This window comes from Brassica rapa, chromosome A08 (genome assembly GCF_000309985.2).
Source record: "Brassica rapa cultivar Chiifu-401-42 chromosome A08, CAAS_Brap_v3.01, whole genome shotgun sequence".
In the NCBI taxonomy this organism is placed as follows: domain Eukaryota; kingdom Viridiplantae; phylum Streptophyta; class Magnoliopsida; order Brassicales; family Brassicaceae; genus Brassica; species Brassica rapa.
Genome location: NC_024802.2, coordinates 849,990 through 871,743, shown reverse-complemented (window position 1 = coordinate 871,743; position 21,754 = coordinate 849,990). Strand labels below are relative to the sequence as shown.

The window sequence follows — 21,754 nt, the reverse complement described above, 5'->3', positions numbered from 1 at the left end:
ATATAACATATTTTAATGGTTTCGTATAGTACTCACTTGGTCTGTGAGCTTAAATCTAAAATGTATATATATATATATAAATAATAGTTGTAATTAACCAACTCACTGTAGCCTAAGCTCCTCTGCGGCGTGATCCTACGAAGAATAACATTGTAGAAGTCGAAAACAGTGAACTGGAAATCAGGAGCATTTAGAGCCATTTCGTTCAACATTGGTCCGATTTTTTCGTTGTGTTGTATAGCCAAATTGTTGAGAGGTTCGTAGCATTGTTCCATTCCGGTTCTGTAATCTTGTCTGACTATCGGTAAGCAACCCAATGGTGCTAGGGTTTGGATCATCAACTTTCTAGCTCCTGATGCATACAAGAAGCTGATTTCATTCTTTAACTGGTTGGTCACGGAAGTGACGAAAGCTTGTTGAGCAGATGCATCGGCGTTAGGGTTGTTCTTGGTGAAATTAAAGTAATCATTAGCACCAATGTATATCATAAACAATGACTGCTTGATGAAGTCGTCATTCCAATTTGCTGCTTTCATTTCATTGAACTTCGTAATTTGTTGATACAGAGTCAACTAAAGAAGAAGAAAAATCTAGTTAATATTACGTATATTATAGTGAAGCGTATTGTTTTTCAAGTAATTAAAAGATTGTTGTGTTTTGACGAATATAAAACAAAAGGGAGTCCTACTCCCAGAGTGTCGCATGATCCCAAAATGTTAGTGATTATTATTTCGTTTTCAAATGTATTAAGAAAAATATATGTTTACTAACTGTTTCAGACCTTGTAAATCTCAGGCTTGCATTTTCCATAAAGAAAAGATTATTATTTTTACTTGAATATAAAGAAAATGTTGGTCACTTTATATACATATAGAAAATAATAGACTTACAGATTGAACCGGAGCTCCGAGAAGCGTAGCATCAGCGACGGCGAAACTAGCTCCACGTGAGACATTGACGCCCGGTTTAAGCGCAGCAGGGATTGGGATAGGAATTTCCATGAATGTTGCTGCATATTGTATTTTTATTATTTTAGAGCACCTCACAAAAATAATAAAAATATCTACAAAAAAATAATAATAAAAAATTAAAAAAGTAGAAAAGGTGAGAGAAATTCTTGTAAGAATATCTCAAAACAGAATTTTCAAGATACTTTCTAAAACTTCTTTTACTATTGTAAGTGATTGGTTTATTTTGTCCATGAAAATTAAAATTTAATTATTTATCAAAAGTGCATGAAAACAGAATTATTATATTTTTTTTTTTTTTGGTAAAAATGTTAAGAAAACAGAATTATCTTACTTTTTAGATACTCATTCTTACATACTTACCATTAAAGGTTGCTTACCATTAGTTTATCATATATTTTTAATAATTTCTCGTTAATATCAAGTATACACAAACAACAAATATTTCATGGATGAAAGGAATGAGCGTCGTCGACGCCGCTGCGTCGACATGAAACACAGATCCTTCTCCAACGATAAGATTAGAGAAACATCTTGACAAAAAAATACGAAACAAGTTGAGCACAATTCCGTCCACTACAAAGGAGGTTTTGTCGTCTGGTTTGCATTGAGAGCAAACAATTAGGAAAGTGGTTTATTCTTTATTTCATTATTCTTTTTAGAATGTAACATTCTTCTCAAATAAGAAAGTACAATATATATATATATATATGATTTTTAACATTAAAACCCTTCAACTATGTTTGTTTTGGGTAAAAACTCTCAAAGTATTTAACGGAAAAACCCATAAACTAACTTTATTTAATAAATTAAACCCTACCAGGTAATAATTACCATTACTACCGATAAATCTTTACATTAAAATTGAGGGGCTTTACCATTAAAATTTTAAAAATTCAAAATTTTATAAGATTATCATAAAAATTAGTAACTTAAATTTTCAAAATTAGCATTTTCTTATTTTTTTTGTAAATATATGAGTTTGATGTGTTTTTAACATCAACATTATATATGTATAAATTTAAAATGTAAAAACCTAGAAAATATAATAAAATTATCTAAAGATATACCTGTAATAAAGTTACTAAAATATTAAAAATGTAAAAACAAGAAAATATTATAAAATTATATATTATCTAATAAAAATGTAATAATAAATCTTTAGATAATTTTTATTACATTTTCTGGGGTTTTATATTTTTAATTTATACATATATAATGTTGATGTTAAAAACACATCAAACTCATATATTTACAAAAAAAATTAAAAAGATAATTTTGAAAATTTAAGTTACTAATTTTTAAGATAATATTATAAAATTTTGAATTTTTTAGATTTTTTTAGATTTTTAATGGTAAAATCCTTCAATTATGTTTATTTAATGTAAAAACTCCCCTACTAAAGATTTACCAGTAGTACTGGTAATTATGACCTAATAGGGTTTAATTCATTAAATAAAGTTAGTTTGAGGGTTTCCGTTAAATACTTAGTTTGAGGGTTTTTATCCAAAACAAACTTAGTTTAGGGGGTTTAACATTGAAAATCCATATATATACACAAACATGTAACATAGTTTTTTGTTTGAATATGGTTTCACATTCATTAATTATAAAAGATAAACAAATATTCCATGCATGGGTGGTAAAAAAAATAATACTGGAGAATTTGCCATTAGGATCATCTCTGAATTTGCCATGGGTGGTAAAAAATAATAGCAGCTGAAAGCCTCAAGAAGTATGCACTTAACTTTTATTTAGTGGTAAAAAAATAATAGTTAACGTTAGGTTTAGGTCTAGGATTCTCTGGTTATAAAGATTTTAAACGTACCGACGAAGTCAGGAGCGATGAAACCGTCGGAGAATTTGCCATTAGGATCATCTCTGGATTTACCGTACGGCCAGAAACCTTGAGCAACGTTTACTTGCGTGAGAGTCTGTTTGTTTCCGGCGTCGAAGTTGGAGTCACCGAACGTGAACAAAGCCACCGCCGGGATACTTTGTCCGCAGACGGTGAGCGGGTTCTGGAACAGTGTGAATACCAAAAGTAACCCTAGAACACTGGCTAAAGTACACTTGCCTGCCATCGTATAGTATGTATTGCTTTTTGTGCTTCATTCCATAGACCGGGACGTTGTATTTATATTGCAAGAATATTGTTTTTTAATAGTTACGTGTCCAGCGAGGCTTACAACATGATTAGTGGGGAGTTCTTAGTGGGATTCTTAGCGGAATACAAGAAACCGTCTCTTAACTTTTAACTAAAAAAGCTAAGAACCAATTCTTAAATAAGATATTTAAGAACCGGTAACTTTTTTAGTTAAAAGTTAAGAGACAGTTAATTGGAAAAATTGAATGAATTGATTGTAAATTGTAAGATTTTTTTTTATATTTTTCCTTATATTCCGCTAAGAACCTCTATTAATCATGCTCTTATATTTTTAATACAAGTATACAACTATGCATTGGTGAAAGTGAATCGAGTAAAATATCATTGACCAATTATAGTTCAGATAAATCAGATTCACATCCAACAAATTTTTTTATTTCACAATGACATTTTATAAATGGTTTGAGACCATTTTTTGGTTGCTAAAATGTAAATTTCATTATGAAAGTAGAGTCGGTTTGATTACAAGAAAACTTGATATCGCTTTATGCTTGAGAGTAGATTCGATTCAGAGGGCCGCAAGAAAGTAAAAAAAAAAAAATCATGACAATAGAATATAAACTTGTTTTAGTAGACAAACCTAAGTAAAAAACTAGAACGAAAAAACAGCAATGTATATTCCAGGAGATATCAAGGTGGCTTAGTGGTTCCTTGAGATTTTCATAGAAGACTGCCAGAAGTCGCAGGTTCGATACTCTATCGGCGCGGTGGTACTATACCCCAAATAAAGCTTTCGGGGTTTCCTGGATATGGAACCTTTCAGGATGAGGTTAGTCACTATAAAAAGTTAACCCATAACAGTTTATTTTTACCAAAAAGAAAACAATATATACTCTAGGGCACAAAGCACTTCCATTTTTGTAGACTTGGTAGAAAATAAAGAGAAAGGTAGATGGAGAGGCTCTGTAAAGGACAGACCCAAGCTACTCACAAGAGGCATAGAACAGAGAAGGCTGGCTATACCTGATCTGAAGATCCTTTAAAAGCACCATCTGGAAACACCAAACTCACCAACCACTCGGGGAAGAGACACCAAGACAACTCGAATTGAAACGAAAATAGAAATGCTCTAGTCAAGTGTAGGGGACAATAAAATCCCCTCATCTGGCCACACGACACAGAGAAACTCTCAAAGGAGGAGCTGCAACATCAATCGAGGCAAGATGCAGTTTTTCAGAGCAATTTATCGTAGAAAGGGAACAAAATCCTCAAAATAGGCTAATATCTGGTGAGTGAAGCCTCTGTGAACAGTTTCTGAAGAGACCACGATCAACCAATCCTCGAGGCCCTTACTAGCCAACCACAGACGCATGAAACAAAGGCAACCAAACTTTCACAAAAAACGAACCATGGTTGCTGAAATTTGAACATGAGAGGTCCTTGATGACTTTCCTCCATGTCACCTTCACACAGATGGTGTGAAGAATCTCTGCAAGACCATAGAAACTGGACGACTGGAAAGAATGACAAGGGCAAGGATATAAGCATCAGAGAGAACCCAACTGACGAACCTTTGAGTCTCATATATGAGCTCTCTCAGACAAGGAAGCCAGAATCGAGGGTAACTTTGACGGATCAGACTCATCTCACCACGCCAGATCTCCATGAGACCCTTGAACAATCAAGATCCAGTTAGCATCACCATAGCAAAAATCCAGGGCGTCCAGTAAGGAGAAGAGATGAAGAAGACATATCATAGGGTGATATGGATAAGTTTAATCATAAGCAGTTGTAATACTTAAGGACAATCCAAACTTAAGAAGATTTTAATCATAAAGAATCCAAGTCATACAACTTAAACTAAGCAATAGCAAGGTGGTTGATTTGAAACAAGTAACAAATGACAATTCAAAAAGAAAAACACTAAATGCAAATCAAGCTTTCAATCAAATAAAGAAACATGATCCATGGGGTTAGGCATTTGATTTCAAGTGATTAAGATCAAAGGTAAGGTGGCAAGATATCATTTTTTTTGTTCATAACATATCATTAACTCAAATTAAACTGGGTTTGTTACATAGTAATTTAAGGCCTGTTTGCAAGCCCATCTTCAAACACCAGATTGTTTCGATGGACAAATCTAAAGAGAACATGATTGAACGATAACGAAAGGAGAGAGATGTCTGATAAGATTCCATGGAGATCCGATAAGCTATGTCCCGAAACGATCCATGCTATTAATTGGAGCAAGTCAGATTCGAAGATCACATTCTCCAATTGTAGTATAGCAGCATGTTCCATAGCTGCGCGTATTGCTAATCCCTCCGCCACAAGAGACGATATCACAAACGCAATTGGTTTACTGTGAGAGGCAAATCTCTCATTATGTCTCTCTAAGAAGCTCCACTCTAGTCCCGCAGCATTAAGCTCCTTTTTCCAAGCTGCATTCAATCGGCAGACTACCTCAGGTGTTCCGTGGATTTGTCGGGTAGTCTTAATCGGATTCGAAGATATGACCTTTAATTGAGCTTCCTTCCATTCTTTAGCATCACAAATCGCTTTAGTAGCTGTTTCTTGAGCATAAAAGTTTTGTTGTTGGAAGACTTTCAGGTTTCTAAGGTAGCAAGATGTCAATGTACAATTTTTCTTAAGTCTAGAACACAAATAAAGATTATTTCTTTCCCAAGATAAAGATCCTTATGCAATTATGAACTAAACATCAATTTCCATTAGTTTAAATCATTCAAGCATGCATCTCAGACAAGTCTACTAACTATCTAACAATCCTAGCATCAAATCTTTTTGCTATTCAAGTTAGAACATATTTAAGCATTTTATCATACACCTTCAAATCAATAAATAACTTAAAATCAAGATTGAGAGTGATCAGTTCCAATCAAGAATAAAGAATACTTAAATAGCAAGGAAACAAGTAGATTTGTCCCTTAAAACACCTTAACTCTTCACTCATTAACTCTAATCACCCTAACTCATAGATCCAATAGGAGTCTACTCCCTAATCTTCATGATAAACCTTAAACCCATAATAGATTGAAGATAAATCATGTTAAGAAGCAAGTTAATTCAACAAACACAAAGAAATAAGATGATAAGAGACTAAAGATTGATTTTTCACCAAAATAAAAATGTGTTTAAAGAGAAGACAAGATCATTCTTAAATTTAGGCCTAAAAAGGATTTATAGAATCCTAAACTTGAACAAGGTCAATCCAACAACTATGGATTGACCCAAAAACAAATGGGTAAAAAGTCTGGTTAAAGTTCGAATGTTGACTTTTCAAAGGTTACCAGCGGCATGCTGATACTATTGCATGAGACAGCTGGAGGTCCACAATGGTTTGGTTGCATATTCTAAAGCCTGCGCATAAACCACTGGAAGAGTTAGGCTCCAGTCTCTTCACATGTTCTTGGTGGCGTCTTCGTGACACTACTACTACTTCCTGATTCAGAACCCACACTTTTGCATCGGCCTGCTCCCCACTGCTACCATAAACCGCTCCAACAGTTGAACCGTTGCTTGATTGTTGCATCCTGAGAGTCACAGCGGTTACACCAAACCTCTGCCATTAGGCCTCTGCAACACTTGAGCTCAAGTTTCTTCATGATTCCTTAGCAGCAGCTTTTTATAACCGCTGCATCAAACCGATTCAAAGTCCGCAAAACTTCAATGTCTTGAGATATCTTGTCATCATACCGCTGCACTATACCACTCCAACACTTAGGCATGATGAGGAAAAGTCGTATGGGAGTCATAATGGCTTAGTGAAATGGTTTCTCGGCCGCTGTGAAACTTTGCCATCAATATGTCTCTCGAACAATGATCACCCCTTTTGCTTCATAACTCCAACGCTCCAATTCCACCAAATGGTATCTCCATCACCTGATAAGGACAAATGCATATGCAATGCACTTAATTGTTCGAACCATGCAAATACACAAGATATCAAAGGGTTGAGGCAGAAGAGAGAAGAACGGGAAAATGGAGGGGGTAACCAACGGAACGAACACCGCTGGCCGCCGGAAGCACGAGAACGTGAAGATATTGTTGAGAGTAAAGGTAGAGAGAATCAGTGCAGGATCAGATCGTTTGAAACTGTATTTGACCTTACAAAGAACGAACCAACAACAAGCAGCCAACAAGAGCTTAGGACATGCAGTCATCAGCAATAAAAATAGTAAGGGCATATCACATATATTACAGGTCTAATTTTTTTTAAAAAAATATACATTTTATTGTTATATATATATCTTTAACTAAAATATGTTTTTTAATATTTTGTATAATCAATTTTATTAATTAAAATAGCATACAAACAATTTTAGATACACATACTAAATTTTTTAAAAATATGTTTGCTATTAAAAATCTTTTTCAAGAAATTTGACAAACTTTGAGCTGGCCCTACCTAAAGATACCTACCCAAGAAGTTACCAATCAAGATGCAAGCAAATGAATTTCACCAAAAGAAGCATCCAGAACCCATCTAGCGTAGCAAACCATTCCGAGGATTACCCATTCTCATCCGCAAAAAGTACACGTAAACTACTGGAGAATTTGATGAACCCAATAATCTATTGTTTAAGAATTTTTTAAGATATATTTCATTCAATATATCAAATGACATTTATAGCTTACAACAATAATATGATCCTAAAGAAAAGCATAGAAATATGAACAACTACTTGACCAACTAAATAAGTACTTGACCAACTAAGCAACTACTTAAACAACTACTTGACCTAGTTAATCTTTCTTTATTTGACCATTATTAACGGACCAGAAGACTGAAAAACAGATGATCTTGTCTGGTATATATAACTCCAATCGCTTCTTTGATTTGTTCCAACAAAGCCTCTCTAAACTAAGCTTTGTGCACAAGGCTTAGCATACCCGAGGCTTAAATAACCTCAAGCCTGCTCCTCTGATCTCGCCTTAAAAGTTTGGTAAAGATATTTGCGACTTTCTCATCTGTTCGAATTTTCAAGCATATATATGTGTTGTTGACAAGAGCTCGCAGGAAATGAAAGCAAACTCCAATGTGTTACATCTCCCATGAAACACTGGATTCTTTGAAAATTTGATTGTTGAAATGTTGTCGCATAGAATATGTGTTCTTTATTTTACATTTTCCTAACTCTTCTAGTATCTTTTTGAACCAGATGGCTTAACAAACACAAATTGAGGTGGCAACATATTCTGATTCAGTGGTGGATAACGTCATGATTGGTTGCTTCTTTAATAGCCATGCTATTAATGCATTGTCCTTTTTTTTTTTGGAACGCAACTTTCATTAAATAAAGAAACATAAGTTAAGTGGTTAAACCACCCGATACAAGGTATAAAGCCTGTTTTGCTAATTGGTCAGCCTCAGAGTTTTTACCTCTAGGAATCCATCTAAAAGCAAAGAATTCAAAAGCATAACAGTCAATTCTAACATCAGCCACAATCCCATAGATCTCCGGAGGTTCCACAGTTGTGTTAAGCGATTTGATAAGTTGTAATGAGTCCGATTCGAAAACGACGTGCTGGATCCCCAGCTCCTTACAATTTCGCACTGCATCCCGCATGGCCAAAGCTTCCGCTACCAGCAGGGAAGACACGAACCTGGTTGAACTTTGAAAATGCAGTGTTTCCCCTGTTTTCTTGATAATCCAGCCTAGGCCTGCGTTCTTTGTTGCTCCATTCCATGCTGCATCGGTTTGTGTTACAATGCTTTGGGGAGGTGGTAGGGGTGATTTCCGCATGATTTGGGGATTGGTCCTCTCCTTGCTTTGATAATGCATTGTCCTTTATAAGCACATATCCAGTAGTACTCTTCTTGCTTTCCACATCTCTGGCAATGTTACTATTAGTGTACACTAACAAATCATAGCTCCACTTCTCTTATACAAAATACCATAATACAAAGTTCCTTTTAAGTACCTTAAGACTCGCTTTGCTGCGTGAACATATGGTTGAGTGAGGCTTAACATAAGGCCATAAAATTTAACATCTGGCCTGGCGTTTGTGATGATGAGGCTCCCAATTTTTTTTTTTTGTAAAAGGTCTCATCGACTCACTCTTCCTCTCCCTCATCCAAATCGATCTTGTTTCCAAGTACCATTGGATGACACACTGAGGAGCATCTCTCCATGTCAAAATGTTTAGAAATTTTAGTGCATAACCTTACTGTGAGATATGAATCCTATAAGGAGTATGCACCACTTATATTCCCAAAAATACCTAATTTTCTCCAAATTCGACATATCAAACTCTTCTTGCATCGATTTCTTATCTCATCATCATAATATTCTCTCATATATATATATGTGATCATCCACATAAATATTTACAATCAGAATATTACAGTGTTTGTTGTTTTAATAACATATTTTATTCAATTATGGAGTTTGAGAAATCTTTCTTTGATGAATTAGTGTTCAATATAACTGAACCATGCTATTGGAGCTTTCTTCAAACCATATATAAATTTTTGAAGTTTGCACACTTTGTATTCTTTCCCTTCTTTCTCATGTCCTTTAGGTTGTTGCACATATACATCTTCTTCAATTACTCGATGGAGACATGCTCATTTACGTCTAATTCATAGATATCCCTTGATTTTTGTGCAAATGTAGCAAAAACTGGTATGATTGTATCCATTCTGGCAACATATTTATACACCTCATCGCAGTCGATCTCAAGTTCTTGAGAATATTGTTTGGCTATTAAACGAGCTTTGTACTTGCTTTCCTCACCATTCTTGTTGAGATTAGATTTGTATATCCACTTTACTCCAATGCACTTAGCTCATTTAGGTAAAATTGATAGAATTCAAATCTGATTTTTCAATCAGTATAATCTCTTCTTTTATAAAATCTCTCTCTATTTCAGACTCTCTTCTGCTTCCTCATAAGTTGTGGGATTGGAGGAATTGAGATCTACGATGTTTGTGTCTTATTCCTCATCAACTGTTGCGATTCCAATGACATAATCTCTCAGGTATTGTGGAGGTTTTGTCCTTCATTCCTCCCTGGCTCCCTTGACCTGACCATTATCGACTTCTACAGTGTGGCTCATTGTTCCGCCCTGGTTCATTTTTCGCTTCATTCGCACTTTCTTCTCCTTCACTCACCTCCCACACTGCATCATCATCATTCATGGTTAACACTGATTCTGTGTAATCTGGTCTCTTTCTAGTTTCAGACTTTTTCTAATTCAAACACCAAACCTCTACTCACTACAATATTTTTTTATGTGGATTGTATTATCTATATATTTTGGATTCCTCTGAGAAACCAAGTAAAACACATGTTAAGCTTTTGTCATCGAGTATACCTTGTTTCGCATCTGAGATGTGAAGTTGCCCCAGACTTCCCCATACATAAACGTGTTCCACATTCGGTTTGATACCACTTTATGTCTCTTGAGGTGTGATGTCCTCTACATCGTAAGTTGGACATATATTAATAGCATAGAATGTTTAGTTGAATGCTTCTTCCCACAAGAAAATTGGTACCTTCCTTGTTGATAGTAGCAATTTTAACATGTTCATCACCGTACGGTTCTTCCTTTCAACAATGTTATTTTGTTGAGGGGTGTATGTTGTGGTTAGTTTTCTCTGAATTCTTTGTACGTTGCAGAGTCTGAGAACTCAAGAGGTGTATATTCCCTCCTCTGTTTATTCTAAGGAACTTGATATTGTATGTGTTTCATTCTCTATCATCTTTTTGAATTGTTTGAAATGACTGAAAGCCTTTAAATTTTCTTTCACAAAATACGCCCATCCTTTCTTGCTAAAATCATATATGAAGAATAGTATGTACCTTTTGCCACTGGTGCAAATAGGGCTGATGGATCCACAAATGTATGTGTGCACCAATTCTAGTACTTCGTTGGCTCTTCATGAACTCATCCTAGAAAAATGACTCCTTGGCTGCTTGCCTAATAGATAGTTTGAGAAAGTGGAAATTTGAGCATCAAACAAAGTTATCCCTCAAACCATGTATGTGCTTTGTAATGTATTCATTCCTCAATGACAATGACTGAAATTTCCATACCACTCATGCCACTATTTTTGTGTTTCTTTTGCTGTTGTTTCTCTCTTCATCATTTTCAAATAGCATTAAAATCTGGTTTATTCTCATTCTTCTCTAAGCCGATGGCCCTATTTCGTCATGGTAAATCCATGTACCTTTCTGTGTGATGACTGCCACATTCTTTTCTTGGAGTTCACCAAGACTCAAGAGATTATTCTTGAGCTCTGGTATGTAGTACACATCACTTATCTTGTATGGTGTGTTGTTTAATGTCATACTCACATTTCCTTTTCCAACAACCTCCATGAATGTGTTGCTTCCCAGATTGATTGAGTGCCTTGCATTCGTTGTAGAGAATAGATCTTGATCTCTACTCATGTGTTTAAAGCAACACGAGTCTAATAACCTTGCTCTTTCCTCATGTGGACAGTCGCAAATTGGTTGGAGGCAGCAGCCTCATGTGGAGAGTAACAACTTCATTTATTCTATAGAAGATAAGTTTTTACAAAAATCCAATGTCATCATTGTTAATCTCCTACCGTTAGATGGTGTTCTTCTTCACGAATGATACAAAATATAGATCCAGAAGTAGATCTTGGTTGATGATCTGGGAGCAAATATTGCTGAAACGAGCATCATCTTGACCAAACAAAAACTTATGAAACGAGAATCTTAATATTCCTTCTCAACACTGGAAGCTGCAACGCAAAAACATGATCTTGAACTATTGATATTTTGGAGTTCTTCCTAAAGAGTGGATAGTCGTCCATAGTATTCAACTGTTCTTGTTTGTTTTGTTTACAATTTCTGATCTCATTTTTAAGTAAATGTTTGTGAGCACCATTGTTGATGGAGGCCTGCGTTTGATAAAAACCCAAATCTTGGAAGCATCAAAGACATGTGCCACACTAAATTGTCTAATTGGATCGACGAGCGCTCGAATCCAGCCAATAGAGCATGGAATTTGTGGTGATCCAGAAAAATTGATTAGGATTCATGGCTGGTTAGCTATCGAGCCGTCGATAAAAATATTTTGTTTTGCCAACTCTATTGCCCATTCAGAGAAGTTATCACCACGAAAAATAACCAAAGTGATAAGAGCACCCGGTTTATTGGTGTACAAAGGGTAAGGAGAAGTACACTCGGATCACGAGCTTTTCTGAGCACTCGAAACTTCGTCCAACATGTTTTTTGTAACCTTAGAACAAAGTGAAGAAGAAAAAACTGATTTATGGATTAAGTCAGAATCGATTTCTCTGATATCATGAAATAATTAAAAAGGCTTGTTTTTACTGATTCATAGAGTAAAGTATTTATACAAAGATAATGACACAGTTCCAATAGGAACCTACTAAATAATGAAATATACGAATAATCACAATATGGAATATATTCTATTAGAGATACAGTATCCCACATCAAAAATTTAAAAGAAGGGATTATGGTCAATCCACTGACCACCAATTCCACCAATTGGTGGTAACTGGTAATTGATATCTTAATATGTTTATGTTTGTCCGGCTGATTATTTCTTCGGCTAGTTTGTTGTGCATTAAGATGTTGTTCCTATATAGGGACATTGAATAAATTTTCCACCATCTCTACATCCGACTAGTCATGTTGTACATAGTTTATGTGTCGTGGTTCATGACGACCATCACACTGGTCGTATTGTCTTTCCAAAATCGTTTTTAATGCATTATCACTGTTGCTTATGAAAGTCTCCAAGATTTTCCTTGGCACATCTTTTTGTTCTTCCATCGTAGGTTTTTTTAGAGTCATAAAATCAATGATCGAGTTGTAGTAAAAAAACTAAAACTTCTAAATATGAGATCAATTGATGTAATAACCGATACAAGGTTACGAAATACTTTTTAGCCTTGAAAATTTGAAGTGATTAACACGAATTTGAAGTTGTTAAAAACAAGATGTTCTAGCCGAAAATAAAAATTTAAAAAGCCAAAGCTTTTTGATTAATAATAAATAATACATATCTCTTACAAACCAATGGATTTTATATTTTATACCCAAAAATAAGATACATCTCTATTAGGATTTGAATCTAACCTTATTCTATGGACTCAAGTCATAATATTTTTAGTGAAAGTAGAATACTAAAACATATCAAAACAAAAGGAAATAAAAAAAGAAGAAAGAAAATAATTGAAAGTACTCGAAACTTGTATCCTGCAGATACTACTATCATCTCTGCATTACAAATAAAGATTGAAACGGATACTAAGAGCATCTTTAGTGATAAATTTCTTCAACATGGTTTCTCATCATAATTTTATTAATATTGTAAAAGTAAATTAGTTATCTAAATAAATTTAACCTTTTAGTGCTTGCTGTCTCATTTGTGTAGATAATCTCTGCGAAAGAAGTCAGAGTCTCTTCCCCTACGTAAGTCTCTTTATTTTTCTGATTTGTTTTTTTTTTTTTTTTTTTTATATTAGTATTTTGATGAGAAATCATTGTAAAACATGACCGCCGCTGATGCTCTAATATAAATGAGATTCCAAAATATATTTATATATATATATATATATATATGAGATTCTAAAGCATGAAATGGAACCTCTTAAGCTTAGCAATGGTAAGCAGAAGACATGCACATAAAGGAAGTTACTCAAGAGCACTAATTTGATTTACTTTTGACCAAAACAACTTTTTGGAGCAAATATTAGTTAACCCACGTATACGTGAATTTTGAAGTCACGAATCAAATTCTATATAAATATAATAAAGTTTCGTCAAAACTATTTAAAATAGATTTACGAGTTTTGCTCTTCAACTCAGTGTGTAAGAGATTAGGGGCATGATTAGTAGACTTAAGTTTTAGACAGATTATGGTTGCCAAAACCGAATCATAAAATCTCAGTTTTAAACTAACAAAGAAAATATTAGATATAGAACAAGATTTCTTTTAAAAAATACTAATCAAGTATTTATATTAAATTGTATAACTAATTTTAAGAAAAAATAATTAAATTACACAATATTTTATGCCGTAAGAGAACAAAGATCAAATATATCAACCTGACTTTTTTTTTTAATATTTCAAAAATGCATTCAAACTATAATCACCAACATCTAATTACTCTGACTGTTTGGCAATTAACAATTGTCTACATTTTGTTCAAAAAAAAAAAACAATTGTCTACATTTTTTGTTGCTTAGGAAACCCATATATTCATTATAAGCATATGTTTTCTAAATCCTAATTATCATAGTGCTATAATTTCCTCTGAAAGTAATAGATGATGCCCTAAATTTTTTCAAAAAAATTTGTCGCCATAATTGAAAGTTTTCTTTTTCATACTGTGGCACGGAACTAGTTTATAGGTATGTAGATTTTGTTGTTTTACCTTTAAATTTTATTGCTATATAATTATTTATAATTTTGAAAGTACTAAATGTAAAGCTTTAGAAAATTATGATTGCTAGAATTAATTTATTTTAAAAAATTAGTCTCTGGCTTTATATCTTTCTTACTGACATTATTTATATCAAAATTGGCTGTAAAAAATAAAACATTCCAAAGCACTCACAACACTTACCATTCATCCTCTTTAGCTGCGAGTGTTTTTCTGTTTAAGAATATAAATGACGTTCGATTCCTTGAAATGACAAGAAAAGTTCCTCAATTTACTACCAAAAAGTTTTTTGGCATCTCCGGATTAAAATTTAAATGTAGATTTTTACAATAAAAACATCAAATATTTTTAATATTTATAAAAAATACATTTAAATCTGTAATTTAATATTAATTAGTTACGAAGGTTAAATTTTTATAAATAAATAAATAACAAATACCCACTAAAAAGTAAAACACAATATTTTTTAAAAAAATTGTCATCGACAATATTTATAATTTATCTATGAATAATTTGGTTTCACCAAATGAAGAAATTTTTAATGTGCGTTAAATATAAAAAAGTTACAAAATGACCCAATTGCGTATATAATGTTTATATTATACATAATATTATTTTATTTACTAATTCTAATTTTAAAATATTATATATTTCTCGTAATAATAATATATATATAATATGTTTGAATATTTAAATAAAATATAATTATAAGAACTATAATGATGTAAAAATTAATATTCACTGTTTAGTAAATTATATCTGTTATATATTTGCTGAGGGTAAAATGTAAAATAAATAGTGTTTTAAAAAATAATTATTTTTGGAGAAATGTGTTTTAAAATTTTGTAAAGTTAAACTCAACTTTGAAATTTTACTATTCGGAACTTGCAGAACCAAAAACCTTAAAATGTAAAAAAAAAAAAAGTTGTTGGAGATGTCTTTATCGATGTAAACACATACAGATGAACCATAATTTATAAGGTTTGAATGTCTGTTAAAGATTTTTGTTTTAACAAAGTCTTTTGGATTGGAGATGTTTTAATCGAGGTGAACACATGCAGCTACTATAATGCTTAAGACATATTAAAAATGGTCCTGCTCTCACAGAGAAGGTTTCTTTTGATTAAAGTAAATAAAATACAAAATGAACTATGCATATATGTTCCTCGTGATATCAAATTTTATTTCTTCAAGTGATGGGTTTACCCGGAAGTCTGGATCGCACTTCTATCAATAATATACTGAAGTAAATTTGTTTTCTACTGAATTATTCTAAATTTTTATCTAATCAAGAGGAAAATGTTTTCAGCCCATTAACGCTGAAGAAGAGTAAAAATAGATTAATATGTCAAAAGAAAGTTTTATATTCAGTTTCACTTTTTCTCAGCTTTTGATCCCACTGTTTCAATCACTACCTATGTTTTATTATATAAATTAGATTTTGATTTGATTCGCTCTATAAGTGAATTTTGTTTTGGTTGAGAAATCATATAATAATATTATAGATTTTTATAAGATTTTTTGTATTTAGAAACTTTTATATAATTAATTATCAATTATTATTTTAGGTGGACAATAACTTTGGATTTTGAAAATAATTCTAATTCAGAACAGCTTTTCTAAGAAAACCAACTGTGAAAATCTATTTACATATTTGGTTACTATAACACAATATAATAATCTTGTAAATGTACATTAATTTACTTGTAGATTCTAATAAACAGTTCTATGAATATTTTGTGATGCAAATTTAATATTTTGTGTTTTGAGTTAAATATTTTATCTTTTTATAAAATAACACATAATTTATTTATAGATTTTTGTATAAAAACATGTTTTTATTTAGAGTTACCTAGTGTAATATACATAAGAGAAAATGAAACTAAATAAATAACCATAAGAACTGGATGAGACAGGTATGCATTTGTGAGGATAATATTTTTTTGCTGCAAGTGAACGCATAACAGAGACGTTATAAAATTTTGTCAACAATAGGCTATACAATACTATTCTATTTTTATACATAAATAAAACAATTTATGTGAATACAAAGTACAATATATAAAACGTAAGAGAAAAAATTTAAAGTTACATTTCTATTATATTTAATAAGTAGAATAGAACATACAAAATGATATCTTATTTAAAAGAGAATTTGAACTATACTATTTGAATTTATAATATAATATAATATAATATAATATAATATAGCTTTAAAACTTAGTTTATGTAATATAAATAGAATTTATAAAATATGTGTGTTTTTAAATGTAAAAACTTGTTATATGTAGATAACAATCTATGTTTTTAATATGTAAAATACAAAACTGAATTATTGTATTATGCAAAATTAAAAGATATTAAAAATTGAAAGGAAAACATGATTATAAGAATAAAAAAAGGAATGAAAATAATGTGTAGGTTATATTCTAACCATTCAATTGTAATATATATTCACTTAGTTATAGTTTTTTTAGGTTATAGATCAAATTTTCCTTTTATTTATCCTTTGTGGTTTTCCTATATTTCTGTTGACAATTTTTTACCGAGTTAGGTAATATGATTAAATAATAACTGCAGAGAAAGAAAAAAATCCAACTATTGGTAGATATGAATTGCTTAAAGGCTAAAGACTCTCAGAAAGATACCATGCCACTAAGAAACTGAATATAGTTCATATATGGTATGTATGATTTGTAAATGTTTATAGGTCATAAATATATTTTAATTGATTGTTTAAAGTAATAGGAAAATGTTAAAATAACAAATAAGGAATAAGGAATATATTTTAATAAATTATGGCACGATTTTCAAAATTTGTATGAATATTTTTTACAATTTTTAAAATCATGGGTTTCTAGTGCATATTTTCCTATATTTTTAATTTCTATGCTATTGTAATAATTAACAAGCCTATATGCATAATATTTGTGAGATAGATGCATAATATTAACCATCATTTAGTATCATGTAAATGTATATAAAATATTAAGGCAAAATAGTTACTAAATAACTTACATTAACTAAACAGTTCTAGAAAGATTTAGTATCATAATATATAAATTTAGCTGGAAATCACATGAACAATAACATACGTATTGATCATATTAAATTCATATAATTTTTTTAGTAACACAAAATGCATATAATTTTTAATTTAAAAATTTGCTGATGGTCTGAATTTAATCTCCTATTTATAAATGCTTAACGATTTTCTCTCATTTGAATTATGTGAATGCCATTAATATAGAATTTAACTTTTGTCTAATCATCAGTGGAAATTGTTTTAATATTACATATGAGAGTAGAGGTTATTTCTAAAGTGAACTTAATTTTTAATAGAATAGATTTATAAATGCTACACGATTTCTTTCTCATTTGAATTATGTGAATGCCATTAATAAATAATTTAACTTTGTCTAATTATCAGTGGCAATTTTTGTAATATTACATATGAGAGTAGAGGTTATTTCTAAAGTGTACTTCAATTTTGAATAGATGGTTTCTTGTGCATATTTTCTTATATTTTTTATTTTCTATGCTATTATATGAATTTAAAAAAGCATAAATGCATAATATTTGTGAGATAGATGCATAATATTAACCATCATTTTAGTATCACGTAAGTTTAAACAAATATTAAGCCAAAATAGTTAAATAACTTACATTAACTAAACAGTTCCAGAAAGATTTAGTATCATAATAAATAAATTTGGTTGGGAATTGCATGAACAATAAGATACGTATTGACCATATTAAATTCATATAAAATATTTAGTAACACTAAATGCATATAATGTCTTATTTACAATTCGATGATGGTCTGTATTTAATCTCCTATTTATAGCTACACGATTTTTTTTATCATTTGAATAAAATGAATGCTATTACTGACAAATTTAATTTTTGTCTAATTATCAGTGACAATTTTTGTAATATTACATACGAGAGTAGATGTTGGTTCTAGAGTGTACTTTAATTTTAATAGAATAGATAGATAGATATATAAATACTTTTGACTTTCTCTCTCTCTTCTTTTATTTATTCCCTCTCTGGATCTTTCATAGAGAGAAAGAGAGGAGATTAAATCTCTTTTTTTTTCTTCAGACCTTTGATCAGAATTTTGGATTACATTGCATTTAATTTTCTTATATAAAACTGTATTTTCAAAAAGAATGTTAAATTTATTCCAATAAATAATATTTTTACAATAGTTCTGTTGTTTTTGAAGCTCAAAAATCTTGCTCAAGAGAATTGATGAATAATTTTATGAACATGATTTTCGTAAAAAGAACGATATTACCATTTTGCCTTTGTGTGTTAAGACGAGTTACCATGCATTTTAAGATGGCTCAACTGCTTTCGTCCATTTTTCTCCTTTATATTGAATGTACTACGTAGGCATGCGGGTTCAGGTCGTTCTGGTAATTTGGTTCGAGTAGTTCTATTTTCGGGTAGTTCGGTTCCATTAAAATCTCGCCGAACTGAACCATAAAAAATTGAATCGGTTCGGTATTTGGGTAGTTTGGTTTTCTATAAAATTACTGAAACTAACCGTAGTATTTAGTTTTGATTATATTTCGGTTAAAAATTTAGGTAAAATCACTTAAATACGAATAATTTCAGTTAATTTGGTTTGTCTAGTTAATTCGGTTCAAATTTTAGTTAATTTGGTTAGGTTGATTCGAAATATTTGGATAATTTTGGTTACCTCTCTTCGAAATTTTGATTAATTCTGGTTTTCTGTACGAAATTTGGTTAACAAAATTATTTTTTGAAAAACCGAACTAACCGATTACTGAACCTAACCGAAAACTAATGTTTTTTTTATAAATATACAGAATCGAACTGAACTTCTCATCGGACTAACCTAAATTTCGGTTCTAAAAATTCCAGCCCTAGTACTACCACTTGGAAATGTTATCCGATAAAAATAGAAGAATCTTATCTCGGGGCAAGTCTAGCAGAAGTTCCAGATAGTCAGAAACTCAGAACCAAGAAAACTAAAATTTTGAAGTAGTAGACTTTTTCAAATTTAACACAGGCACGTGGTTATAAATGATTTTTGATAAAGTACGTGGGTATAAATGACATGGAGTCGTCCAAGACAAAGTTATGTGAAATACAACTGCCATTGCCAATCTCAAGAAAATGGGTTAACTTCGTCAATAACTTAGATCTTACGAGATTCACAAGGATTATATTTTGAAGCAAGAAAAAGTATGGAATCATCATCAGCAAATAAGTTTTGGAAACTGAGTTACAAAGCTTTCCTCATGGTTATCTAAACTTGTTTGGACACAAATGGTATATATATGCACATTTTGAAGGTGATAACAGAACCCGGTGATCCGAGATATTAGACAGTGGCGGAAAAAATTTAGCACCTATGGAGGTTGTTTGGGTTCGCAGGACGTGTAATAAAAATCTGCTGGTAACCTGGTTATAACAGATGTTCCTTATTACTTTGGTTCTTTAACTCTTCTATCTAGGCCCGGCTTAAAAGATTAGTAGGCCATGTGCATATTTTTTTTCCTTTCCTAATAATAATTGATAGTCAATTTAAAAATTAGATCCTTAAAATATAGAAATTCCAAAATTGAAAGTCTTAAAACAATTAAAAAAGTTGAACCAAAAATGTGGGACTTGTGCATTTGCACTGCCGCACTAGGCGGCACTGCAACTCCTCTTCTGTTCTTCATAAGACTTGCATTACCCTGTTTAAAAAAAAAAAAAGACTTGCATTACTTTGAGTTAATGAGATAGGATGATAATGATGTTTAGTATCACAGAAAATATTAAATGTCCACGTGAAGCCGAAGTGTAGATGAAGATAAAATATTTAATGATATATACAGTGTCAGTAGATAATAAATGAGACAGTAGATAATAGTCTACTTTTCAGTGATGTGAATTTTGTTTTTTTTTTTAAATTCCGTGAATTCGGTGAATTACATAAATATCAATTAAAAAAGATGGTTGATATCTGTAAAAATTAATTCAACTTCAGATAAACATCTAATAATCAAAAATTTTGAAGAAAATCAAAAGCAAATTATATTCACATATTAATGTTCAAATCTAATATATCAAGTTGTTATAGAATATAAGTGCAGACTCGAAGTATAAATATATGTCTAGTATATATTTACCATTCGGTCTAAAAATCATCTAATTCTAGATGAACAAAACAAATTATTTATTTTATTAACCTACAGTTTTGAGGTTTAATTAATTAAGACTATACCGATAAAAAATATAATATTGTACTATTTTAGTATATGTAAACTATGTATAAAGTAAGAACTGTTTGATTTATTAAATGATAAACCAGAAAATTAATAATAAATAGTTCAAATCTCTCATTCTTAAAATTATAATAGATAGATAGGATATTAGGAATAAACAAATATTAGACGAATGATTAAATCTCTCATTCTTCGAGCAAACTCAAAAGAAGGTGACTGAAATTTTGTCATGATATTTAATTAAAATATTTTTAGAAATAAAAATCAAGACTAAAATATTTAATCTGAATGAAAAAAACATATAGTGCTTCCAATATTAAAAACCACTTCGATTTGAAAAAGTGTATTTCTCGGATTGTCAGGATCAAATAACATATTAGAAACCACATATTTAAAATAATTTGTATACATAAAAGTATATACATTAGAATAAGTACATAAATCAAAATCAATAAATTTTGTTTATTTACAATCATATTTTTGGTAAATAAATCAAAACAGTCACTTTATTTTGCTTTATATGGTATATAATTAAACGTTATTGATATTGACATAGATACACATAGTATATTTTAATATAAATATTTATTATTGACAATTCCTACTCATATAATTTTATCATATTTGTATATTTATTGTAACAAAAATTTAAACCGTTAATAACAAAACTTTTAATGTGAGATATATATATCAATACAAATTTCAAAATTAAAATATTAAAATCACAATAGTTTTTCAATGCAAATTTTTGAAATTAACATATTTATATATTTCATATAGTATATAATTTAATTAAATGATATTAATGTATATATAAATATGAATATCGATTAATGAGAGTTCATATTCATACGATTTATGATCATTTGTATCTTGCTTGAACAAAAAAAAATTAAACCGTTGATCACAAAATTTTTAATATGGGACTTTTACCATTTTTAGTAATTTATAGTTTAAAAAAAATATATATAACATATTAGAAAAAATCTAATTTTTTTATTATATACTTAATGTG

At 30.8% G+C, this 21,754-nt stretch overlaps 1 protein-coding gene across 1 annotated transcript in view; it reads right to left on the bottom strand.

The window, feature by feature from the left end:
* LOC103832640 (inactive GDSL esterase/lipase-like protein 23) overlaps positions 1-21,323 on the bottom strand; it is a 28,472-nt gene extending 7,149 nt beyond the window's left edge. The window contains exons 1-3 of the mRNA XM_009108699.3: positions 2,797-21,323; positions 891-1,009; positions 107-572 (exon numbers count right to left, since the gene is read on the bottom strand). Coding sequence (XP_009106947.1) covers positions 107-572; positions 891-1,009; positions 2,797-3,052 — 841 coding nt within the window. The 5' untranslated portion in view covers positions 3,053-21,323. The remainder of the gene's footprint in view (positions 1-106; positions 573-890; positions 1,010-2,796) is intronic.
* Positions 21,324-21,754: the final 431 nt, after the last annotated feature.